Source organism: Plecotus auritus, assembly GCF_963455305.1.
Source record: "Plecotus auritus genome assembly, chromosome: 12".
Taxonomy (NCBI): domain Eukaryota; kingdom Metazoa; phylum Chordata; class Mammalia; order Chiroptera; family Vespertilionidae; genus Plecotus; species Plecotus auritus.
The window spans coordinates 31356312-31383913 of record NC_137778.1 but is presented as its reverse complement, the minus strand read 5'-3'; the positions used below and the strand labels follow the sequence as shown (position 1 = coordinate 31383913).

The window sequence follows — 27602 nt, the reverse complement described above, 5'->3', positions numbered from 1 at the left end:
CAGGTTCGATTCCGGTCAAGGGCATGTAACTTGGTTGCGGGCACATCCCCAGTGGGAGGTGTGCAGGAGGCAGCTGGTCGATGTTTCTCTCTCATCGATGTTTCTGACTATCTATCACTCTTCCTTCCTCTCTGTAAAAAATCAATAAAAATAAATAAATAAATAAATAAAAAATAAAGCAAATGGATTTTTATTGACTTTATTGGGGTGGCATTGGTTAATAAAATTATGTTTCAGATGTGATAATGTACTATTTTCATTTACCAGATTTGGTAAAATTAAAAAGTATAATATTCAGTGCTGATGAAGGAAATAGGTACTCTTTTATCCTGTTGTGGGAGCATAAATTGTAGTAACCTTTTTGGAATGTAATTTAGCAATATCCGTCAAAATTTTAAATGCTTATATACTTGGACACAGTGAATTCCATCTCTAGGAATCTATTTTAAAATAGCAAAAGAGAATTTAAAGTTGTATATGTAAATGTCCTTGGAGCATTATTTATAATAGTAAAAGAAAAGTAAGAAGCTTATAATAATAAATAGAGTAGTAACATATCCTATATAATAAAATCCTAATATGCAAATTGACCGAATGGTGGAAGGACCGGTCCCTATGACGTGCACTGACCACCAGAGGGCAGACGCTCAATGCAGGAGTTGCCCCCTGGTGGTCAGTGCACTCCCACAGAGGGAGCGCTGCTCAGCCAGAAGCTGGGCTCATAGCTGGTGAGCACAGCGGCAGTGGCGGGAGCCTCTCCTGCCTCCGCTGCAGGCAGGCAGTAAGGAGCGAGGGGTCCCGGACTGCAAGAGCCCCGGACTGCAAGAGGGATGTCCGCCTGCCAGGGGGATCAGGCCTAAGCTGGCAGGCGGACATCCCCTCAGGTGGCCCAGACTGCAAGAGGGTGCAGGCCAGGCTGCAGGACCTCCCCACAGTGCATGAATGTCGTGCACCGGACCTTTAGTACTTACATAATTGAAATTATAAAAATGAATGAGGTATATATGTGTGTGATTGTGTTTGTGTGTACGAATATCCATGATGTATATTTTTAAAAAAAGCAAGTTGTAGACCAGGATTCCATTTTCATTAAAACATGTGCCTATTTTTTGTTAGAGATATAGGTATACATAGTCTGAGGGAAAAATAAGAGATAAAATGAGCTTAACTGGTAACAGTGGTTCTTTCTGGGAAATGAGATTGAATTGGAAGGGGGGGAAATAAAAGGTGCAGGAAAGGGACTTAGAGTTTTACCCTATATAATTTTCTGAGTATTGTTAGGTGATATTTATTTTGGGGTTTTTCTGTATATTTTAATAAAATAAAAGGAGCTAAGTTATATTTGTTGCATGAATGCAATGTATAAACCAATTTGTGTATAAGTTTTAGATTAATATTATGTAACTATTAGAAGTTTTTAAAAGTGAAGTCTGCAGAATATATATAGTACTTTCTCTTCCAACCTGGGAAATATTTTACCAGTGTAAGAATTCAAGAAGAGCAATCTGGACATGAGCATTTGTGTTTTCTAGCAAACTACTGTGATTTTTATCTGTAACTTGAGCCTTTCTTCTGGCCAACTTGATCATGGTGGTGATGGTGATTATGAGCAAGGACCATCTTTTTAAAATGTGTATTTCTGTTTTTCACTGATAGAAATGACGTCAGATGTACCATCATTGGGTCCAGCCATTGCCTCTGGAAACCCTGGGCCTGGGATTCAAGGTGGAGGAACCATTGTACAGAGGCCAATTAAGCGGCGACCAGGGTAAGTTTGAGGTAAATTGTGTCATGAGTGTCTTGACTGTTCCTAACCCTTTCACTTCAACTGGTTACTTACTATACTGCTCTTAAGTAACTCTTTTTAAAATATATATATATTTGTTTATTGATTTCAGAGAGGAAGGGAGAGGGATAGAGAGAGAGAAACATCAATGATGAGAAAGAATCATTGATTGGCTGCTCCTGCACACCCCCTACTGGGGATCGAGCTGCAACCTGGGCATGTGCCCTTGACTGGAATCAAGCCCGGGACCCTTCAGTCTGCAGGCTGACTCTCTATCCACTGAGTCAGATCGGCTAGGGCAAGTAACTCTTTTTAGTCCCTGGATTTTTTAATGTTTATTTTATTATTTTTTTATTTATTTTTGTTAATCCTCACCCAAGGATATGTTTTTCATTGATTTTTAGAGAGGATGAAAGAGAGGGAGGAAGGGAGGGAGGGGGGGGGGAGAGAGAGAGAGAGAGAGAGAGAGAGAGATCGAGATCCATGTGAGAAAGAAACATCCATTGGTTGCCTTCCGCATGTGCCCCGGTCGACTGAACCTGCAACCCAGGTATGTGCCCTTGACTGGGAATTGAACCTGCCACCCATAGGTCTGTGGGCCGACACTCTAACCATTTAGCTATGTGGGCCATGGCTGAATTTTTAAAATATAGAATTGCTGTTTTTGTTTATTTATTTATTTATTTATTTATTTATTATTTTTTAATCCTCACCTGAGGATATTTTTTCCCATTACTTTTCAGAGAGAGTGGCAGGGACCCTTCCATGACCCTTTGGTTTCTGGCATGACACTCTAACCATTGAGCAACCCCACCAGGGCTTGTCTAAGTTTCCTATAAGTCTTTAAAATCAAAAATTTCTGCAATGTAAAGGACTATGAATGTTACTGAGAAAACTTTTACTGCTTTCATTAAACTTCGTGTCTGCATCCTCAAAATGTTTTTGATAGGCTGTCTACTTTTATGAATTTAGAGAATTCTGAACCCTAGAATATTTCTTTTCTAAGTTATTGACATGTTTATTTTTTTAAAATATTTTTATTGATTTCAGACAGAAAGGGAGAGGGAGAGAGATAGAAACATCGATGAGAGAGAATCATTGATTGGCTGCCTTCTGCACACTCCTTACCTGGGTATCGAGCCCGCAATCTGGGCATGTGCCCTTGACCGGGGTGGAACCCAGACCCTTCACTGTGCAGGCCAACACTCTATCCACTGAGCCAAACCAGATAGGGCTGATATGTTTCTTGATTTCGAATGCAGAAGCTATTCAGTTCCAAAAGTATTTATGAAATGCCTGATTAGCATAAGGCATTGGGCTGCTTTCTAGTAGGATATGGAGGTAAATAAGACACAGTCCTTTTAAGTTGCTTATGAACATCAACTGAGAGGGATCATCATTGCATACATACGTATAACACAAGGTAAAATATGCCAAGTTTGCTAAGAAAGAAACAAATAGACTGCTGTGTCTCACAGTATGGGAATGCCATAATTGGTTGGTAAAGATTAGGAAAGACTTCAGAAAGGAGGTTGCTTTAGAAAGGCCTAGAAGCATGGGTAGTATTTTTATCCATTTTTTGGCATTAAAATGTCCTTTTTCCTTTTTAAAAATTATGTAGTTAATATTATAGCTAGTCTTTAAGTTTTAGTCCATCAATAGTAATGCAAGAGTGATTCCTGGATTAAGGTGGTAACATGAGTAACATATTAAGACTTGTTATGTCTCTAAGGGCTTTACACATTTTAACTTACTTACTGAGGCATAGGGTGGATAAGTAACCTACCCAAGGTTCTAAAGTAAGGGGAAGATCTGTGATGTAAAACTTGGGAGGTTAGCTTTAGAGTCCACTCTCTTAAATACAGTGTTATGGCTATAAAAAATCACAAAAATTTAGAAGCAATATAAATATCAAAATTAAGGGCTTAGTTAAGTTACAGTATATTTAAAAATGGAGTTCTGGCCCTAGCCAGTTTTGCCTAGTGGGTAGAGCATTGGCCTGCGGACCAAAGGGTCCCTGGTTCGATTTCGGTCAAGGGCACATACCTTGGTTTCAGGCTCCAAGCACTTTTGATGTTTCTCTTGAAACTATCATGTTTTCTTTGATCACAAAAATCCGCATTATTAACTGGTACACCTGGTAGACAGGTATTTAGGGACTGCAGGGAGGAAGAGGGACAAACACTTTCAGGATTGATGCTGCATACTTATATACCCACGTAGAAGACCATAATACCAATTTGTCACACTAGTGTAGATAGAAGAGGTCACTGGGTTAAGGTGCTAATATAATGTTTAAGTTTAATAGAGTACAGAGATTAATAGGAGATTGGTTTTACCTTGTTACCTATAATCTTTCCTAATTTCCTGAAATAAAAGTCACCTCTGCTTTTGGTACTTTCATTGAATAGCAGTAGCACATTGATTATGCTCCTTGCTTGTATTTGCTTTATATTTGTATTTGTGTATATAAATAGTGCCTTGAAGGCGAGTCTCTTGTTTTCACCTCATCTAGTACAGTCATTGTCTTGACTGTAGCATAAATTACAGGTTTATGAGAAAAAAGAAAGGAAAAAGCAGTATTTAACCTTTTGAGGTATCAAATCACTCTCTTATGTAATATTACTGTTCTGAAAGATGTTTCAGAAATTTGGTAACACAGCTTAGAGTAGACTATAGAAATGAGAAATGGACTTGAATTATTCATTCATATATATATATATATATATATATATATTTTTTAGTGTGTTCCTACTCCTTTTGTAGAGATTGTATTACTCAGATGTAAAACTTGGCAAAGGTTGACTGCTACCCTGGGAGAATGTAAGGTAGCAGTAGGTACTCTTTTATTTATTTATTATTTTTATTTATTTATTTTTAAAATATATTTTATTGATTTTTTTACAGAGAGGAAGGGAGAGAGGGATAGAGAGTTAGAAACATCGATGAGAGAGAATCATCGATCAGCCGCCTCCTGCACACCCCCCACTGGGGATGTGCCCGCAACCAAGGCACATGCCCTTGACCGGAACCGAACCCGGGACCCTTCAGTCCGCAGGCCGACGCTCTATCCACTGAGCCAAACCGGTTTTGGCAGTAGGTACTCTTTTAAAAGGGAGCGATAGAAATATCAGTGATGAGAGAGAATCATTGTATTGGCTGTCTCCTGCACGCCCCACACTGCGGATCGAGTCCACAACCTGGGCATATGCCCTTGACAGGAACATCTGACCCTTCATTCTGCAGGCTGATGCTCTATCCACTGAGCCAAACCAGTCAGGCCGGTACTCTTTTTTGATTGCCCAGTTTCTTTGTCCAGTTTGGTACAGCTAAGAATAGGTAACATAGCTTTGTTTTACTTCTGTCTACTTTTTCTTTCCTTCTTTCATTTGGGTGGGTGTTCAAGAAGCTTGTAGGTTGAGAATTTTTAATTTCTTAATGATCTGTATTGTCAGTAGGCTTACATTATTTATTGTTGGCTTTCCCTAGGTTGGATTTTGATGATGATGGAGAAGGCAACAGTAAATTTTTGAGGTAAGATTTTGAAAAACTTTCTCTAGATTTCTGATGTTAAAAATTAGTTCATGATCTTTATATTTCTGACTTGTATTATTTTTATCTTTAGGCCTAAGGAGAATGCTTCATCCTAGAACTAAGTTTTTCTATTATATTGTATTCTATGAAGTTTTCAAGCATCCTTTTAATAGCTGCAAAGGAAGGAGCTCTTTGAGGGGAGGGCAGAGAATTTACAAGATCATCTGTGTTAGTTATCTATTGCTGTGTGTTTGGCTTAAAAAAAAAAAATGATTTCTTATTTCTCAGAATTCTGTAGATTGGCTAGGTGGATAGTTATTCTGCTAATCTTTCCTAGACTCACAATACTGTGTTCAGCTGGCTGGTCAGCTGGGAACTTGACTTAACTGACGTGAGTGGATATCTTTGTGGTCTTTCATTCCTTTTTTTTTTTTTCCATTAGTAGCTGTTTATTGATCAATGGTTTGATATAAAGTTATTTGAGGTCTTCAGAATTTGCCCAAATGGATCACAAGCTTTACAAATTTTTATTTTTCCCTTAAAAAAAGGATAAGGGGCAGGTTGGGAGTACTAGCAGTAGTGACATTTGAGAATAAATTAACAAAAAAAATTTAGCTTGGTCTTTTATTCTTAAGGAGGCCAGTAGGTCAGGCTGAGTTTCTTTACATGGTAATGGCTATAATCCAGAGGGTAAGTCCTTATCCTTTGCATTGTAGGATTTATTATACCTTATGATAACTAAATGCTTATCAAGCCTCTGCTCTGTTTTGACATTTGTAACGTTTCATTGGACGAAGCAAGTCAGATGTCTACATCTAAGTCAATGTGGGGAGGCCTACACAAGGGAGTAGATACTAGGGGGCGTAATTTGTTGGTGGGTCATTCTCTGAAACCCATTCACTTCTCCTATAGAACAGGAATTGGAATTTGTATTTTTGTTGTTGTTGTTTTTTTTTTAAGTATATTTTATTGATATTTTACAGAGAGGAAGGAAGAGGGATAGAGAGCTAGAAACATCGATGAGAGAGAAACATCGATCAGCTGCCTCCTGCACACCTCCCACTGGGGATGTGCCCGCAACTAATGTACATGCCCTTGACCGGAATCGAACCCGGGACCCCTCAGTCCGCAGGCCGACGCTCTATCCACTGAGCCAAACCGGTTTTGGCTGTTTTTTTTTTTTTTTTTTAATATATTTTATTGATATTTTACAGAGAGGAAGGGAGAGGGATAGAGAGCTAGAAACATCGATGAGAGAGAAACATCAATCAGCTGCCTCCTGCACACCTCCCACTGGGGATGTGCCCGCAACCAAGGTACATGCCCTTTGACCGGAGTCGAACCTGGGACCCTTCAGTCCGCAGGCCGACGCTCTATCCACTGAGCCAAACCGGTTTTGGCGGAATTTGTATTTTTGATTATTGACTCTGAAGCACTGAAAATGGACTTTTCAGTATATTGATGAAGTTTTTTTTTTGTTTGTTTTTTTAAAATATCTTTTATTGACTTTTTACAGAGAGGAAGGGAGAGGGAGAGAGAGTTAGAAACGTCGATGAGAGAGAAACACCAATCAGCTGCCTCCTGCACATCCCCTACTGGGGATGTGCCCGCAACCAAGGTACATGCCCTTGACCGGAATCAAACCCGGGACCCTTGAGTCCGCAGGCAGACGCTCTATCCACTGAGCCAAACCGGCCAGGGCGATGAAGTTCTTTCAGAGATGGGAAATATTTATTCTTGTGGAGATCAATTACTTGGCTTTGTTTGTAAGTAAGGAAAGCAGTAAGAGTCAAAGAAAGGAGGATAGCCTTGACTGCAACCTGCCTTTTTTCTTTTTCTTCCTTCTTTTAATTTTTTTATTATTTGGTAAACATCTGAGCAATGTTTAATGGGTAGTATCATACCGAAAAAACTCTAAGGCCTAGTGTACATTGACACTATCAATATTTTTACAATTAAACATCATTACATTTCTGAAAATGCTAATTTTATTTATTTTTAATTTAATTTATTAGGGTGACATTAATAAAATTACATAGGTTTCAAATATACAATTCTATAATACATCATCTGTATATTGTATTGTGTTTTCACTACCTCAAGTGAAGTCTCTTTCAATCACCATTTATCCCCTTTTACCCTCTTATACTCCCCAACCACCTTCCCCTCTGGTAATCACCATATTGTTGTCTGAATCTATGAGTATTTTTTTTTCTTTGCTTAATCCCTTCTCCTTTTCCATCCAGCCCCCAAGTGCTTTCCTCTCTGACAACTGTCAGTCTGTTCTTAATAAGAAAATGCTAATTATATTTAGCCAGGTATTCCTTATCTACACTGTAGGAGGTCAGAAAAAGTAGTGTTAAATGATATTAATGTCTAGGCAATTCCTTGCTCTTATTTGAACAAGTAAGTTTTATCTTCTCCCTTCATTTTATTAAACCTGCCAAGGGAAAGCTAATGACGTACATTCTTTCCCAGGGCCCACACACCCTCTGGTGGAGATGATAAGTAACCAAATCCCCACACACTGATGTCCTAATGTTAACTTGTCAAAGGTAACTCCACATTTTGTTTTACTATCAGCAGCTTTTTGATCTTCCTAAAGATGAACAGGGCCTGTGGCCTTAAGCATTTATTGCCAGATGATGACATCATATTTGCTGAATATCCTTTAGAAAATGACTTAACCTTTTATCAGTAATCTATAAAATCAGTATCAAGATATTTCTCTGTGTACAAGTTTGTGAATCATCAGTGATCCTGTGCATCTAAGGAGATGAGATAAAATAAACATATGCCACATACTCACTGAGGCATGGCTTGACTTGGCATGAAATCTAGCCTCTTTGCTGTTTTCATTATATCAGATTTAGTGGTTTCCATCATGTCTTAACAGAACAGTGTTCTTCCTTATCGCTAAACTTCTACACTCACAGTACCTACCTCTTACCGTGATTTAGACAATCCAGGCATTTCACATACTGTTCGCTTCTCAGGGCATTCTTAGCCCTCATCATCCATGTTCTACCCTCTTTTCTTTAAAAAAAAAAAAAAAAAGTAAAAGAAAAAAGATTTTAAATTAATTTTTAGAGAGGAAGGGAGAGAGAATCACTGATCAGCTGCCTCCTACATCTTCCCCTCCCCCTGGGGATCAAGCTGGCAACCTGGGCATGTGTCCTGACTGGGAATCGAATTGGCAACCTTTCAGGGCATGTGGAATGATGCCCAACCAACTGAACCACACCAGCCAAAGCAGCCTGCCTTTTTTCTTTCCAAAGTTGAAAATACTGGGCTGGAGAAAAGTAGGTTAATAATAATGCAAGAATAACTTCTGTGTTGCACATACTCACATCTGTAAACCTGCTTTTGCCCACCTCTGTATGTACATGCATTCAAGTTTGAGAAGCACTATTCTAGTTACTACTAGTAACTCTGACATTGTACCTAGAGTTTCAAAGCCTTGACATTCTTTTTAAAAAAATATATTTTTATTGATTTTAGAGAGAGGAAGGGAGAAGAAGAGAGAGAGAGAAACATCAGAGAATCATTGATCGGCTGCCTTCTCTAAGCCCCCCACTGAGGATTGAGCCCCGCAACCCGAGTATGTGCCCTGACTGGGAATTGAACTGGGACTTCATAGGTCAATGCTCAACCATTGAGCAACACTGGCTGGACAAAACCTTGACATTCTTAAAAACTATTTTATAGATGTTGTCTGGGAATATAAAACGATGCAACCACTATGGAAAACAGTATGGAGATTCCTCAAAAAATTAAAAACAGAATTACCATATGATTTAGCAGTCCCACTTCTGATTATATATCCAAAAGAACTGAAAGCAGGATATTGGAGACATAGTTGCACATTCATGTTCATTGTCCCATTATTCATAGTAGCCAAGAAGTGGAAGTGACCCATATATCCATTGATAGATTAATTGATAAAGGAAATGTGGTATATACATCCAATGATTGTTATCAGCCTTAAAAAAGGAAGGGAGTCCTGTCACTTACTACTACATGGGTGAACACTGAGGACATTCTCCTAAGTGAAATAAGCAAAATAAGACAAATACATTTGACCCTTGAACAGCTCAGAGGTTGGAGCGACAACTGCTGGCGCAATAAAAAATTGTAGTACAAATCCACCCTCTGTATATGTGGATTCCTAGCTGTGCATTGAAAATAACGGTTGAGCCGAAACCGGTTTGGCTCAGTGGATAGAGCGTCGGCCTGCGGACTGAAGGGTCCCGGGTTCGATTCCAGTCAAGGGCATGTACCTTGGTTGCGGGCACATCCCCAGTAGGGGGTGTGCAGGAGGCAGCTGATCGATGTTTCTCTCTCATCGATGTTTCTAGCTCTCTATCCCTCTCCCTTCCTCTCTGTAAAATATCAATAAAATATATTAAAAAAAAAAAAAAGAAAATAACAGTTGACTCTTGAACAATGCAGGTGCAAACTGAATGGATTCACTTAACTGCGTATATGTGGACCCACCAGTTGAAACTTGCATTGTTCAAGGGATAGCTGTACTCTATGATTCTACTTATATGAGGTATCTAAAGTAGTCAAAATCAGAAAAAACAAAGTAAAATGATGGTTGCCAGGAACTAGTGGTGGTGTGGGGGTTGAAATGGAAAGATGGTGTTCAGTGGATATAATTTCAGATTTGAAAGATGAAAAAGTTCCAGAGATCTTTTGCACAACAGTGTGAATATAGTTAACATTACTGAACTGTACACTTAAAGAATAGTTAGATGGTAGTTTTGTATTATGTGTTTTTTTGCCATAATTGAAAAAAAACAACATGAAAACAACTATCCCTAACCTTAGAGGGATGCTGACAGGGAAGTCAGCCCTGCCCTTAAGATATTATCTTTGTACCTTTTTTTTTTTTTTTTTTTTTTTGGAGTGCCTGATAAGCAAGGGGTTTACAAAGTTCTATGGGATATTGTTATTATCTCTATGGATTTATGGTGCTTTTCCATTGGCTTTGAATATTTTTCCCGTTGAATATTTTTACTCCTTTCTAGTTTTCATTTCAGAGTGAAATGAACAGAATTGTAATGCTTTGAACTAATTCTTTTTTTTCTCCTTCAGGTGTGATGATGATCAGATGTCTAATGATAAGGAACGATTTGCCAGGTAATACAGTAGAACATCTCGGTCTGTGTTGTAGGACCAGGCAATGCAAGCATACTAAGTTTTAATTTTATTTCAATGTGAGACAGTTTTCCTGTGCAGTCTCTTTTCTGTTCTGAAAGCTGACTAACTTAGTATTATAATAAATACTAGAGGCCCAGTGCATGAATTTGTGCATGGGTGGGGTCTGGCTGGCCCGCCCCGATGGGGGCCTATCAGTGCAGGCTGGCAGGGGGGAGGGGATGTGGGAGTTGGGCCGGTGGGGGGAGTGGGGGAGGGAGGGGAGACGCGGGAGGTAGTCCAGCCCCCCCCAATTGGGGTGGGGGGGAATTGGGGGCGGGGTCAGCTGGGGGAGGGGCCTGGAGAAGACCCACTGAGCAGGAGCTGAGCATGGGCCCCAGGCTTCCCAGGGAGGACAGCCTCATCAAGAGAATAGAAACCACCAGAAGGCTCTGCAAACAGGCCATGAGCTCCCTTTGGCCAGGCAGACTCAGAGCTGGTGTCTCTGTACATTAGACACAGCACGGCACTTGAATTTGTCTGTTGGTCAAATCCATTGCATCAAAAAACTTGTTCCCCTTCTTCTCTTTGGGCCCTTACAACAAATACAGGCCAATTGGAAGATGTGGGCCCCAGTGGCAGAGCCAGGCCCCACCATCACCCAGAATTTAGGCCTAAGACAACTGGGTAGCAATCTCCACGGAACAGAACACACTGCTTTAGTGTCTTAATTCTCCCCTGAAATGTGCCCAGCTGCTCCTCTTTAGCCAGGATAGACAGAACTAAGAACCAAAGACCGAGTTTCCTTTGAGGTGGGATCCACCAGGAGCCTGCTGGTGGCAAGGCCCCTCATAGGCAACTGCCTTCCCCCCAAGCTCAGTGTGCTCTGAGCCAGTCCGTTTCTTGTGGTGCCGGATCCTGGGCTGCTGGTTGGGTGGCAGGTCCACAGGGTTTCTCTCCACCGCCTTCCTGGCCTCCTGAGGAATACCTGAGAGCAGTATCCTCAGGCCCAGCACGCCAGGCGACTATTGAGAGAGCCGGGACTCAGAGAGCGAAGGAGCTGGAGCCGCAGGTGGCCAGTCCACGCCCCCCCACCCCGCTTCTCAGACTCGCTTGTGTGGATCAGGCCAATGCCTGCTGCCTGAGACTGGCACCATGTGGGGAGGGTCACAGTGGGGAGAGGGGCACCCTGATCTGCCAGCCTTGGTGATGATCATCTCGGTGCCCAGCTGATTGAATTCATCCCACAGAGCCTTCATTTCAAGCTGCAGGCTCACACTGGCCACCTTCACTTTCTTTGCTGGCGCCTTGGTGGCTGCCACGCAACTGGCCCCAGGGCCCTCGGGCTCAGCACTGGTGCTGGTGGCGGCCCCTGCGGATGGTGCGTCATAGTGACTGGTCATTCTGCCATAAGAGTCACTGGGCTTTTATATATATAGATTGTTTATGTTTGGGTAACATGGCTTCACACTATGACTTCAAACTAATGGTATATATTTTACAGTCTATTTTTTTTTTTTAATCTTCATGTGATGATGTTTTTATTGATTTTTAGAGATGGGGGAGGAAGAGAAAGAGAGAAACATTGATATGAGAAAAAAACATTAATTGGTTGCCTCCCACATACCAGACAGGGGATAGAACCCTCAACTTAGGTATGTGCCCTGACCAGAAATTGAACCCACAACTTTTTGGTGTACGAGACAACGCTCCAACCGACTGAGCCACCTGGCTAGGGCAGTTCTTTTTTTTTCAATGCTCACCCGAGGATATTTTCTCCATTGATTTTTAGACAGAGTGGAAGGGCGGGAGGTGGGGGGGTGGGTGGAGAGAAACATCCACATGAAAGAGATTCATTGATTGGTTGCCTCCTACTCACACCCCAATCAGGGCCCAGGATTGAACCTGCACCTGAGGTATGTGCCCTTGACCAGGAATCGAACCCACAATCCTTTGGTCCACAGGCCAATGTTCTAACCACTGAGAAAACTGGCCAGGGTGGCAGTTTTATCTTTTAAAAATGAGAGCAGAGAAACAGTTTTTGTGGTGACAAGTTTTGATTGAAATAAATTTGTTTAAATTATCCATCGAGATGAAAAACACTTTGTTTTTTATTAAATAATAAATCCTTTTCAACTTATTGGTTTTATATTTAGAAAGTTTATTCTGTATATTATTAAGTAGTAAATTATTTTTTAAAAATTGAGTTATAGCAACCTTAGAAAAATGAATAATTGAAAATCCAGTGCTTAACTGCACACTTAGTACTTAATTTTTTGCTGATGCTGCTGGTCTGGGGACCATACTTTCAGAATCACTGATGTAGAGGGCTAAGAAATATCAGTCAGAGTAGTTTAAAACTTCTCTGAAGCAGTAAGATGCTATCATAGGCTTTGAATGAGAGGATGCTATATAAAATGCATATGGGATTTTTCTGTATTTGTAGTATGATAAAAGAAGCACTAAAGTCAGGGAGATAGCTAGGAGGCTATTGAAATAAGAAGGTAGCTATAAAATCATGAGGGCCAGGGATAAAGGTGGTAGCAAAGGCAATAGAAGAGTAAATTTAAGAGGTTTTTGAAGAATTTGTTTATCAAAGTAGACACTTGTAAATGCTTTAGGATGTAAACCATCTCTAAAATGAAAAGTTAATCATAGATATTTAGGTAATAGTTTTTCAAGCTGCATTAGAAAATTAAGCCATCAAATAGTAGTGGTATAGGTTCACAGTCTCTTGACTGAAATTCCAAAAAGCTATGAAAACATGACTTGATCTATTTTAATCTTATTTACCCTGCATAAGGTGAATATTTATACATTTATATATTTCATTCAGCAATATTAAAGTGGATAAGGGATTATGGATCTATAGTAGTAGGAGGCAGTAATAATAGGAATTTTAGATATTTTAATTTTCTTCCAAACAACACAACTTATTCCGCTAAGATATGATTTGTTAAGCTAATTCACCTCATATCCTCCTTGGGAATTTAGTAGAGGGTCTTCAAAATCTGAAAATGTATGACTTTTCTCAACTTTAAAAAAATGATTTGTAGTTTAAGGAACTATAATAACCGTAACTTTAAGCTATGTAACATCATTCAGTTCTCTTTCTCTGCTCATTAGTATATATAAATTTTCACATACGTAAAAGTTCTCATAGTTATTTTGTTATTTGGAGTCTCTATTTTCCTGCTGGCTGTTTTATAGAAACTTTGTCATATATATATATATATATATATATATATATATATTTAATATATTTTATTGCTTTTTTACAGAGAGGAAGGGAGAAGGATAGAGAGTTAGAAACATCGATGAGAGAGAAACATCGATCAGCTGCCTCCTGCACACCCCCTACTGGGGATGTACCCGCAACCAAGGTACATGCCCTTGACCGGAATCGAACCCAGGACCCTTCAGTCCGCAGGCCGACGCTCTATCCACTGAGCCAAACCGGTTTCGGCAAAACTTTGTCATATATTGATAAAGTCATATATTGATATAGTGTGCTTGTCATTTTTTAAAAATATTTTTTTATTGATTTCCGAGAGGAAAAGAGAGGGAGAGACAGAAACATCAATGATGAGAGAGAATAATTGATTGGCTGCTTCCTGCACGCCCCTCACCGGGGATCAAGCCCGAAACCCAGGCATGTGCCCTTGACCGGAATAGAACTGGGGACCCTTTAGTCCGCAGGCCGACGCTCTATCCACTGAGCCAAACTAGTCAGGGCTGTGCTTATCATTTTAAATAATCTGTTAACATGTCATATTTAGACATTTTATTTGGGGCTTCTTAATCTATTTACATGTGTTTGTGTATGTGTGTTTGTGTATTGGAATTGATTACTGATAACATTGGCCTACCAACAGCTTGGTGTTTTTTTCAGTTGCCACCAGTCCTTACAGTATTTCAGTTTTCCACACAGATTTAGCAGTAATCTTTTGTAGTCCCCTCCCAGGGAGGGAAAGTTGGTACTGGGGATCCACCAGGCTTCATTTCAGAGAGCAGGAGAATGGCTGAAGAGAAATTTACTACTTCAGGATTAAATCAGTGATAGGGGAAATGCCAGAAACCTAGCTCTTAGTTTAACTTACATACTTTTCCAGTAAAAACTGGTTGAATATTCTGTCTGAGTACATGTATGTGTGCCTATGTGTTATAGAGAGATTGTATGTGTGATCACTTATGTGACATAGTTATCATGATTTCCTCCTTGATTATCTACCTAATAAAAGAGTAACATGCTAATTGACTGTACCTTTGTGACGCCCACCAGCCAATCAGGAGTGAGTATGCAAATTAATCCAAACAAAGATGGTGGGTTAATTTGCATATGCAGGCACTGAGCGGCCTGGGCAGGGTGGGACGCTTGCGTCGTCGCCATGGCGATGACACAGGCATTCCGCACCACCCCAGCCGCTCTGGGCCTCTGGGCAGTGTGGGAAGGGGGAAAGGTGGCTCCAGCCAGAGCGAAGGCAGTGCCGGCAGCCAGGGAAAGGAAGGCCCATTCTGGCACGAATCTTTGTGCTTTGGGCTTCTAGTTTAGATATAATTTTCTTTACAGATTGGGACACTGTGTGAGAATGGTATTCCCTTGTTTGGTTCTTTTTCAAGCTATATATACTTGGTTTCCATAGAGATTAATTGGCAAAATGCTTTCTGTGTTCAGATTATGTTAATTTATAATAAATATTGGCCTTGCTTTTGTGTTGACCTTTGTACTGTAAGTTACTTTTTCTTTATTCTAACAGATGGCTTTGTAGATTTACAGGCAAGGTTCCTATCCATATTTCCATTTTTCCTCTGTTCTCTGAATATATTTTATTCTATTTCCTTTTCCCTTTCTTTCCTGTCTTTTCCTTCCTTCCTACCTTTTTTCTTTCTTTTTATTTACATTTTAGCTTAGTTCATTAATTCTGTTTTTAGGTCGGATGATGAGCAGAGCTCTGCGGATAAAGAGAGACTCGCCAGGTAGGAGAACAGTATCTTTTAGCATGATAAAGCAGATAATGCTGCTTTTTCTCTCCTTTTTCTTACTCTGCTCTTTTCTTCCCCTTTCTCTTTGTGTTTTTCCTTATCTGTGGCAAGAGGAGACAATATTTTTTAGAAGTTTGTGTGTAATAGGAACTTTGGCTTCCTCCATCAGAAATTGAGTGGTGAGTTGAGGGACTTAAGAATTTTGAAAACTGCTATTAGTTTGTGGTTTTCTCTTTTCCTCTTTATCTCAGCACTAAGTTTCAGAACAGAAAGCTTTTAGAAACATTGCAGCTGTACCAGTTGGTGCTCTAGCAGGGACTCTTTTTATCAGAAAGTTAATAAATATGCCTGTGCTTGCAATTAGTTCGTGGCCTTTAGACCTCATCTTTACTTCACACCTCTCTGGAAAGCTCGCCCTTATTTTTCCCTGTAGACTCACACCTAGATTACCATGTCACAGCAATACTGGTGTTGCTCTGGTGGTTGAATCTTTTGTGGTTTCCGAGAAAATTTTCAGCAGCCTTGATGTGACTATTTAAAAGATCAACCTTCTGGACTTCATTGTCAGGAAACTATCAGATAATAGGAAGATAGGTGCTTTAAGTTTGAGAGCAGAATTTCCTATTTCTGGACCTCAGTGGTGAGACCTTTTCTCTTTTTTTCTGTTTTCTGGTCTCTGTGATTTGGGATACTCAATAGGAGACAGCTTGTTGATCCAAGCTATTTTTACTGCTTTCCCCTCCTTTTATATGTCATTACCTCTTTCAGCTGGGTCACAAGCTTATTTTGTTGCCATTTCAACTCATGCCTCCTACTAACTCTTTCACCCTTCTGAAAACTGATTTGCATGGTATGGTGGGAAGAGCTTTGCATTCATTGGTATGAAGGCAGCCCTTGGAAAAGTCATCTAATTAAACTGCTTGACCTTAGTTTGCTCTTCTCATAAAAAAGAGATTTATGTTAGATTAGTTCTGTTTTTTCTTTCTGTTTTGAGAAAAAACTTTTGCTCAAATAGAATCCTTATGTGGTAATAGAAGTAAATAAAATAGAAGTAAATAAAGCTTCCTCTGTAGCAAAAATGCAGCATGTTCTTTGGTTCTCTCTTTGAGGCATCCCCATGAAAACACTGAGGAGCTATTGGGCTTTGCAAAAATCCAATTTCAGAGTACTGGATTATTATTTTTAATGATAATATTCCGTCTAAATTTTGAGGATGTCAGTATTAGAGATGTAATCTCCTTACACTGATGAAATACAAAATGTCTACTTATATAGGCCTTTTCATCTTCCTCCCTACTCCACTTCTGCTCTCCAATTCACTTTGTCCCAATCTGGGGACCCCATAAGGAATCATTAGTAGACGGTGTTTTACAATCTCTTGAGCTCAGTGCACTGGCACCACCAAGATAGAGAAGGGAGGACTTTGTACAAATAGAATTTCAAAAATTTTAATTGTCTTCTAGTGTTGAGAATGAGAGGGAAGCTTAGAATAAACAACATTTTATAGACCAACAGTATCTATACTATCAATTCTTGTATCAGAAAAAAGTAGTCATTTTATGTATTCAGCTTTTAAATATCTAAGACTGTCTTGTCTTAAAACATATTTTTTGTTGTTCTGAGGGCGTGGTAATTTACATAGAAGATGACATTTCCAGGAAATAGAATTGCTGGTATCTGCTTATTCTCTGTTCCCCTGGTTAGTTTCTATTCCATGCTTGCTCTGCATGAGAAGGTTGGCAGACCTTACTCTAACTTCTGAGACTTAACCATCCCTGAATCTAAATACCACATTTCTCCAGCAGCTCACTTGGTGTTCATATCACTCTCCCTGCTCCCAAATGTTCAGATGTGACCACCTGGATGGGACTTCTCCTCTCTTTCTATGCAGGGAAAATCATAGTGAAATTGAACGACGGCGACGGAACAAAATGACAGCCTACATCACAGAACTGTCAGACATGGTACCCACCTGTAGTGCCCTGGCTCGAAAACCAGACAAGCTAACCATCTTACGCATGGCAGTTTCTCACATGAAGTCCTTACGAGGAACTGGCAACACATCCACTGATGGCACCTACAAGCCGTCTTTCCTCACTGATCAGGTCTCTGGGATGTACAACTCTGAGAGAATCTAGAAACTCTTAAAAGTTTTAATCTTTTTGGGGTAGATGACCATAATCCTGAATAGAGGGTGTCATAGCAAAGCTGAATCTGTAGATTTTTTAAAGGACAAGAATTCAGCTCTTACGGAAAAATTTGGACCATGGGAAAATTGAGTTTTGATTCCTGGCTATAACATATTATCATTGGAACAGTGAGAAGTAGAGACGACTTGTGAAAACTATTTAGCAAGCTTATAAGTATTTTAAAACTTCATTCATAAATACAGCTTATAAGGTAGAAGAAGAACAGTGGAATCACCAGGAGAAGTGATGACTATGTCTGTATAACCAGTCATCTTCCTTGGCTTTAGAGTTATAGAAGATGGAAGAAATTTATTTTTTATTCCTGAAGCAGCTCCAGTTTTAGTGATTAAAGGAGTCTAACAGGCAGTTGTCATTGCTCAGTGGTTTGCTGTTACATTTGATGCATTATGAAAAGAATGGAGAAGGCAAAAACATTTTCAGCCTTTCATGAACTCAGTCTGAATATGAATATGTGAGTGGCAGAATACATACCTAAGTGAAAAAAGATAGGAAAATGCATACAGAGAAGAAATACCTTTAAAAAAATAATTAATATGGGGCTAGATACAGTAGATATATACTGTTGGGATTGAAGTGAATAGAATGACCAGGCCTGAGTGAGGATGGTCAGCAAAGACTTCTAAGAGTAAGGAAGCCATGTTCTATTTTGATTATTAAAAATAACACAGGGTTACTGTAGAAAATTTTGGAAAATCCAGCAAGTATAAGGAAGAAAGAAATTGACCTATAATGCCACTCTTATTCAAAGGATTAAAAGAAAGGAAGGAATGTGATTTGGAAGAAAGCAATAAGAACTTTCAAAAAAAGATGACCTATATGAAAGTACATATAGCACAGATTATATATATATGTACATCAAAATAGTTAATCAGTTCTAATAGTACTCAGACAGATATTGATTCAACGAACTCCAGTTATGTACCTTTTGTGGGCTAACCAGGTGCTTTGTGCTGTGAAAAATATAAAGAATGATAGGAGATTGTCACTGATGGAAATAACATGTAAATAAGTAAATCATAATATAAACACAGGATCAGCTTTATAATAAAGGTGCATTAATAAGTCCTATGGAAGTGCAAGTATGGAAAACAGAATAGGGGAATAGTGTAGTAAATTTTGGGAATACTGTAACTTGAGCAATGTGAGAACAAAGCCTAATGAGAATGACTGGGTTATCAAAGAAAATCAAGTAGTTTAGCATGCCTTGGGAGATGGTAATAGGAAGGTAGGCTGGGAACTGGTGATGGAATATTTAGGAGTTATGTTAAAGAATTTAGATTTTAATTTTTAGGCAGTGGGGAGCCATCACTTAAGACTCGAAGGAGAGAAAGTATATTTAGAAAGGAAACAAAGGTTGGAGTATGATGTCATAGAAACCAGGGGAAAATAAAATTTGAAGGATAGAATGGACAACATTGTCAGATTCTGAAGAGAGATTGAGTAAAATGATACAGAGCCAGGAAAGGGGACTTGCATTAGCAATTAAGAGGATTTGACTTGACAATTAGGAACCTCCTGAAAAAAATATAAATGCTATGGTTTAGAGTGAAGATTGCAGTGGAATTGTGGAATGAAAGATAAGAGATTTGAGCTAGAGAATGTAACATTATTCTTGGTATATAATCTTGGCACTGAAAAAGAGATGTGTCAGGCAAAGTTGACAGAAGATTTGTGTAGAATTGAGAGAAGTTTATTATATTTATAGATCTGAGGGGCAAAAGAGAAAAAAAAAATAGGAACATTTATAGAGATAGATCTTAAAAAGAAACCAGAGAGGGTGAGATAAAGAACTGTTAGTGGTAAGTCTTTTTATTTCCCATCTTTAGTCCTGAGGTAAAAAGGGTAAGGGTGGAGAGTGACATGGACACATTGAGGAAATATCTATTGGGGAAAAAAACATCTCGTCAATGAAGGTAATTACATTTAAGGTGCAAAGCTGTGGGTGTGGATGAGGCAGGAGCCAACAATTGCTTATGGAGAGATACTTATGGCTGGAAGTGTCTTCTTTCCATGAATAATAATTATTATTTTCTCAGAGTTCAGTATTAATTTTTATTTCTCTTCCTTGGACAGGAACTGAAACATTTGATCTTGGAGGCAGCAGATGGCTTTCTGTTTATTGTGTCATGTGAGACAGGCCGGGTGGTATATGTATCTGACTCAGTGACCCCTGTTTTGAACCAGCCACAGTCTGAATGGTTTGGTAGCACACTTTATGATCAGGTGCACCCAGATGATGTGGACAAACTTCGTGAGCAGCTTTCCACTTCAGAAAATGCCCTGACAGGTATGAGATAGGTAGATGGAAATGAATGAAAGTCCTTTCTTTTCTTTCTCAGACAGAAGAAGTGTTTTAGCTCTTAAGTTTGTTCATTGAATTTGGCAGGGCTTCTAGAATTTTCTCCATTAATGAATATAATCAGTTTTTTTTATTCACATGCAGAAAATACACTCTGTAACTAGCTCATCCTTAGAAACTTTTATGGGTGGCAATGCTTTTAAAAGTCTACTTTAATCTTAATATTAGTGTAAATAAAATAATAAAAGTAAAAACTCCAATAAACATTTTTCCATTCTGAAAGAATTAAATGATCCATATTTCTGTCTCATTTGTATGGGTAATTACCTGGTATTTTTTCTACTTCGTTGTGCTTGGCTTTGTACTGGATTCTATGGTAATAGATTTTATTTTAGAGGGGAGTTATCAGCCAGTGGGCAAGGTTTTGTTTTTTTGTATTTGTACTATTTTTCTGTCTTTTTTTGGTTTGGTCCCTCCCCACCCCCATTTTAATGCTCTTCAGTCTTTTTGCTAAAGGAAACAAGTCACATCTGTTTCTAAGCAACTCTGGAAAAAATTTTAAAGTGGAAGCAGATCAAAGCTAGTAATTAAAATAAGACCATTTTGATTATATTAATGTTAGTATTTAGTTTCACCCTCTTTTATGTTTTTAATGGATTTCATTTTGTTATTCTTCCCCCCCCCCCCCCACCAAAGTTGCCATTGCTTTCTATATGATAAAAGGAGGAACAATTTTGGCTTGACATAGATACATACTTCTATTGCTTATTAAATTGTTTTTAAACCAGTGATATTTACTGTTTGTGTGCATCTGTGTGTGCATGCATAGATAAAAAAATAATTAGATCCAAGAATACAGCTTTGTCTCTTGCTTGCCAACAATACTTTCCACTCCTATCTTCCCTTGCACACGGTTATTTCCAGTGCTACCTTTGAACTTAAGAGCAAGATTTATTCATGGGAATTTTGAGGTATTTTATTTTATTTTTTTATTTTTTTAAAAAAAATATATTTTATTGATTTTTTACAAAGAGGAAGGAAGAGGGATAGATAGAAACATCGATGAGAGAGAAACATCGATCAGCTGCCTCCTGCACACCTCCTACTGGGGATGTGCCCACAACCAAGTTACATGCCCTTGACCGGAATCGAACCCGGGACCTTTCAGTCCGCAGGCTGACGCTCTATCCACTGAGCCAAACCGGTTTTGGCAAATTTTGAGGTATTTTAGGCTTGAAAAAAATACATCCCCTCCTTGGCCCAGTCTGTTATAAGCAAGAAGATTGGAGGTCATGATTAGGTTACTTACTATCATTGCCTTCAGTGTCTCTCCCCCTCTTCCTCATATACAAGAATGCACTCCAGGCTACTCTTTGGATTCTTTTTCAGGGCGTATCCTTGACCTGAAGACTGGAACAGTGAAAAAGGAAGGTCAACAGTCTTCTATGAGGATGTGCATGGGCTCAAGGAGATCATTTATTTGCCGTATGAGGTGAGTGTCAAGTTGAAGATTGTGATTTGACATAGAGAAAATTAAGAGCTGAGGGTTTGATTTCTGGTCAGAGGAGTTAAACTCTTAAATCCAAGCTTTGGTTGGATTAAATTTAACTCTCAGGACCCGCATGGGTTGTAACATACAATAAAGTGTCGGATAAGGGAAGTAACTTTTACTGAATCCCCCCTATGTCAGACATTATGATGGGTGCATTATGTTTGTCATCTCATTTCCCACAACTATCCTTTAGGGTAGAATTTATGGTTACTATTTTGCTGATAATTAAAAAAAAAAAACAGACTCAAAGAAATTAACTTCCCAGGATTGCATAATGTCTGATGCAGGATTTTATTTTAAACTCCAGAACCTGTTTTTTTTTCTCAGAACATCATGAGACAACATCCATATATTCAGACCATTCAGATAATTTCTGCTGTTTGTTTTATTTTTGTGTGTGTGTGGTTTTTTGGTTTGTTTTTTTTTTTTAGAAATTTGAGACTTTTTTATGTCCTTTAGTTAATATTTAGTGTTTATAAATTTTATACTGTACATTTTAGGATTCTGAAGAAAAGGATGGTGGTACTTTCTACATAGGTAGAAAAGATCCCTTAAAGTCACAAAATCCAGCTTGTATAATAGAAATTGACTACTTTGTTCTGAGAATACGCTTATTAGAAGGGATGAGTAGAATGTTAAGAAAGGTTTCCTAGGCAAGTTGCAAAATTGAATTGTGGCTCTGGTTTAAAGTAGCTTCAGATCCAGACTACTAGATTTGCCACTCACTATCTTTTGATATCCTGAGCAGATTAAATTACTACTTTGTGTTTTGATTTTATCACCTAATATTGGGAGTTATATTAATATCAACTTCATAAAGTTGTTATAAGGATTAGATGAATAAATATACATAAAGATGCTTAGAATAGTACTTGGCACATATTCTATGTAAGTTTTATCTATTATTTGAAATAAGAGAAGGAAAGTAGAGAGGATGGCAGAGAGTGTGCCAATATGTGGACATGGCTAATGGAAGGACGTAGGCAGGAGCAAGATAAATAATAATGAAATGCAGCAAACATATTAGGTTGTGGTACAGAGTCAGCAAACCACAACTCTTTTTTTGTTTTGTTTTGTTAATTCTCACCCAAGGATATTTTTCCATTGACTTGTTTTTAGAGAGTGGAAGAGAGAGGGAAAGACAGAGAGAAACATCGATGTGAGAGAAGCACATCAATTGGTTGCCTCCTGCACGTGCCCTTGACTGGAATTGAACCCAGAACCCTTTGGTCCGCAAGCCAATACTCTATCCACTGAGCCAAACTGGCTAGGGTCCACAACTTTTTTTTTTTTTTAAATTTTTAAATTTTTTTTTGACTTCAGAGAGGAAGGGAGAGGAAGAGAGAGAGAAACATCAATGATGAGAATCATTGATCAGCTGCCTCCTGCACGCCCCCTACTGAGGATTAAGCCTGCAACCTGAGCATGGGCCCTGACCAAGAATTGAACCGTGACCTCCTGGTTCACAGATTGATGCTCAACCACTGAGCCACACTGGCCGGGCTCCACAACTCTTTATTTGTGAATAAACCTTTATTGGGACAGCGCCATGCCCACTTGTTTACATGTCTGTGGTTGCTTTCATGCTATAATGGCAGAGTTGACTAGTTGCAACAGATTGTATGGCCCACAAAGCTGAAAATATCTACTCTATGGTCCTTTACTGAGATAGTATATTGATCCCTGATATAGAGAATTTCTGCATTTGAAGAACATGCAGAAAATTTTGACTTCAAATTCTAGGACTGTTACAAGTCTTGGAAATACCATACTTGACTTCTTTACGCTTTCTTGTTAGGAGCATTGTTCAATTTCCTGTGTCTGGTTGTATCCAGAACCTATAATCTGGCTGTTAATGGATGAAAAGGTCTTTGATAGTGCAGCTAATTGCTTTTAATTTATCTGTTCTTTGAAATAGGTGTGGCAGTAGCTCTGTGGACCCAGTTTCCATGAATAGACTGAGCTTTGTGAGGAACAGATGCAGGTAAGATTCTAAGCAGTTAAAACCAAAGGGATGGCCAAGTACCTGTAGAGTCATCACTTCTTCAACTATCTTACTGTAGTACTTCCTTCAGCAGTCCTCATCCTGATCCCTCACTTTCTGGCAGTGTTTTCCTAAAATTTTAAAGCTTTTGATTATCGTGTTTAAGGAAGTTGCTCTGCCACTTTATCTACTTTTTTCTGCCACAGTACCTTTAAGTTGCTTGACTTTGGCAAGGGTCAGCAGCAATACGATGGTCACTTTTGGGAGGGAAAGATCCAAATACAGTTATCCTGTTTTCTAAACATTAAGAGTCTAAAGTTAAAGATTCTAAATCAGTGTTATCTTTTCAGTGTTACTGGGTAGAATTTTCTCACATCTGTAATTCTTCCAGGAATGGACTTGGCTCTGTAAAGGATGGGGAACCTCACTTCGTGGTGGTCCACTGCACAGGCTACATCAAGGCCTGGCCCCCAGCAGGTAGGAAAGTTGGATAGTGGCTTCTCTCTTCATACAGCAGGTTCCTCAGAGTCCAAGAAAGTTAGCTAGTATTTACCATATTCCTCGTGTATGAAATGTACTTTGGTATAAACTAAGAAAATAGGGGGAAAAAGTAGACTCTTTCCCTTCCACCCTTAAGGATTTATATTCCAATTGATGAGATGATTACACAGACTTGAAAATGAGTCAGTGTTGGCTGTCTCACAGAATGTAGTTTTTAAATATGCAAATTCATAATAATGTATACTGAATACCTAAGTTCTAAGTATTTGTGTTTAAAAATAAGTTGGCCTTGAATACAGTTAATTTGGGAAAGCTTCCTAAATTAGGAGGAAGATTTTTCCCTGGCTGGGTGGCTCAGTTAGTTGGAGCATCATTTCATACATGAAAAAGTTTCAGATTTGATTTCTTGACAGGGCACATAACTGGGTTGCAGGTTTGATCCCCAGTCAGGTCATGTACGGGAGGCAGCCGATTGATGTTTCTCTCTCTCTCTCTCCCCCACACATTCTCTTTCTCTGAAATCAATAAAAACATATCTTCAGGTGAGGTAATGAATGAATGAAGTAGGAGCAAGATTTTGAGGGAGAAGGGAAATGGCTTGATTGTATTGACTTATAAAAGGAGTATTTTTTGTTAAGGCTTTAAATCAGGATGTGAGCAGATTAGCTTAACTTGATGTCAAACAGGGAATGTGAAAAAGGTGGTTGGGATATAGGGACTAACCAGCCTTTTAAACTAGCTTTTCATAATTTCCAAATCTTAGCAACTTTATTACTTCATGCTGGATGAGTATAATTTGGAAGCAGATGTTGTAGGAAGACAGAAACTAAGAGAAAAGCAAGATGGTATATTTTGGTAAGAGATTAAACTTTAGATTTGGAAAAACCTGGGTTTGACTCTGGCATTTACTAGCAGTATAACCTTGAGTAAATTGTTTGGCCTTTATATATAAAAAAACAAACCCTCAGTTTTGTCATCTGTATTTTGGAGATAATATATCTAATATAGAGTTATTGTGCCAGTTAGATTTTTTTTTTAAAATATATTTTATTGATATTTTACAGAGAGGAAGGGAGAGGGACAGAGAGTTAGAAACATCGATGAGAGAGAAACATCTATCAGCTGCCTCCTGCACAACCCCCACTGGGGATTTGCCCACAACCAAGGTACATGCCCTTGACCGGAATCGAACCTGGGACCTTTCAGTCCACAGGCTGACGCTCTATCCACTGAGCCAAACCGGTTTCGGCAGTGCCAGTTAGATTTAATGTAAGAATAGTACCCAGCCCAGTGCCTGGTATATGGTAGGCACCCAATGAGTGGTATTTAAATGTAATTAATTAATTTTAAATAGTAATGACATTTGAACTTTTGAGCTAAATACATGGTCTTTTGTACTTCTGTATAGCTCTCAAAGCAATTCTATTTTTCTTGGTAAAAAGAAGATAACTATGCAAAGAGTAGAGAGAAAATGCAACCTCTTTTCTTTCCACATAAAACAATGAAACATTGGCTTTTCTGGTCATAGAAAGACAAAATACCACATGATCTCTCTTAGATGTGGTATCTAATGAACAAAATAAACTAACAAAGTATAGAAACAGAAATATAGGCATGGATATGGAACAGACTGACAGCTGTCAGAGGGGAGCGGGGACTGGATGAAAGAAGGTGAAGTGATTAGCCAAAAAACATAGATACATATAACACACAGACACAGACAACAGTGGTGGTAGCCAGAAGGTAAGGAGGGTTGGGGCTAGATGGAGGTGGGAAAATGAGGACAGAAAGAGACTTTGGGAGGGGCGATGACTGTATGATACACTGTGCAGATGATTGAATTGTACACTTGAAACCTATGTGGTTTTGTGAACCAGTGTCACTCCAATAACCTCAATTAAAAAAAAAAAAAAGCATTGGCTTCTCTCTTCTCCAAAGGACATAAATAACTATTGGTGTTTGGTTTAATTTCATTTTTGGATGTTTGCTTACTTTAAAGTTCACAGATTGGGCAAGACATCTGTTTTCTATGATATGATCACAAAATGAATGGCTATCTTTATATGTGTCTAGTTGTATCCAGAACCTATAATCTGGCTGTTAATGGATTCGTGCACATTGAAAGGGAATTAATTAGAAGAAAGATTCGTGTGGTAATTATGTTACTGCAAAATATTACATGTCAAAATAGTATATATAATATAGTATTAAAAAATTAAAACACGTGTGTGATTGGCGCCAGTGAGAGCTTTATATGTATTGCGCATGCGCGAGTCAACGTTTATTTTTATTTTATTTTTTATTTTTTTAAAATATATTTTATTGATATTTTACAGAGAGGAAGGGAGAGGGATAGAGAGCTAGAAACATCAATGAGAGAGAAACATCGATCAGCTGCCTCCTGCACACCTCCCACTGGGGATGTGCCCGCAACCAAGGTAAATGCCCTTGACCGGAATTGAACCCAGGACCTTTCAGTCCGCAGGCCGACGCTCTATCCACTGATCCAAACTGGTTTCTGTTCAACGTTTGTTTTAAATTGCCAGTGTGCATCATATGTACCAGCCGGTCAGTCGGATGGTCTGACGTGCGTACAGTCGGTCACTTAGCCTTATAGATATACATACGTACATATACATATATATATGTGTGTGTGTGTATGTATATACACACACACACACACACTTAAAAAACAGTACCTGGCATATATGGTAAATTCTACATAATTGTTTACCTTTATTCTTTTTTTTTTTAAATCCTCAGCTGAGGATATGTTATTTTTTAAAGTTGATTTTCAGAGAGAGAGGAAGGGAGGGAGGGAGAGAGCGAGCGAGAGAGAAACATCAATGTAAGAGAGAAACCTTTTGGTGTATGAGACGATGCTCCAACCAACTGAGCCACCTGGCCAGAGTCCTTTATTGTTTTTTTTATTTTTATTTTTTTATACCAAGCACCTTTTAAAATATATATTTTTAAATTAAGCACCTTTTTCCTTTGCAGTTTTTAAATTTTTAAATTTTTAAAAAATTATAGTTGACACAAAATATTATGTTAGTTTCAGTTGTACAACCCAAAGATGTGATGTTTATATACCTTATGAAGTGATCACCCTGATAGGTCTAGTAACCATTTGTCACTGTACAAAGTTATTATATTATTGACTATATTCCCTGTGCTGTATATCTCCGTGACATTTACTTTATAACTTGGAATTTGTATCTCTTTTTAAAAAATTATTATTTTTTAAATGTTTTTATTGATTATTTTATAGAGAAAGAGAGAGGGATAGATAGATAGACAGAAACATCAGTGAGAGAGGAACATCAATTGACTGCCTCCTCCACGCCCCCTACTGGGAATCAAGCCAGAAATCCAGGCATGTGCCCTGACTGGGAATCAACTGGTATCCTCTTGGATCATCGGTTGACACTCAACCACTGAGCCACACCAGCTGGGTGGAATTTGTAACTCTTAATCCCCTTCACCTTTTTTGCTTATCCCTGCATCCCAGCCATCAGTTTCTTTTCTGTATTTATGAGTACCTTTATCTTATCTTTTGGCACTCTTTATTGTTTTACACCTAGCTTCTTCAGACCTACATGTATTTTAAA

At 38.7% G+C, this 27602-nt stretch overlaps 1 protein-coding gene across 2 annotated transcripts in view; it reads left to right on the top strand.

The window, feature by feature from the left end:
- Positions 1-27602, top strand: part of ARNT (aryl hydrocarbon receptor nuclear translocator) — a 56286-nt gene that overhangs the window by 11796 nt on the left and 16888 nt on the right. The window contains exons 2-10 of one of the 2 annotated variants that reach the window (XM_080647561.1): positions 1657-1768; positions 5276-5320; positions 10421-10465; positions 15395-15439; positions 17337-17550; positions 19729-19942; positions 21344-21446; positions 23425-23490; positions 23882-23967. In XM_080647561.1, coding sequence (XP_080503687.1) covers positions 1657-1768; positions 5276-5320; positions 10421-10465; positions 15395-15439; positions 17337-17550; positions 19729-19942; positions 21344-21446; positions 23425-23490; positions 23882-23967 — 930 coding nt within the window. The remainder of the gene's footprint in view (positions 1-1656; positions 1769-5275; positions 5321-10420; positions 10466-15394; positions 15440-17336; positions 17551-19728; positions 19943-21343; positions 21447-23424; positions 23491-23881; positions 23968-27602) is intronic. The other variant, XM_080647562.1, reaches the window with a different exon arrangement.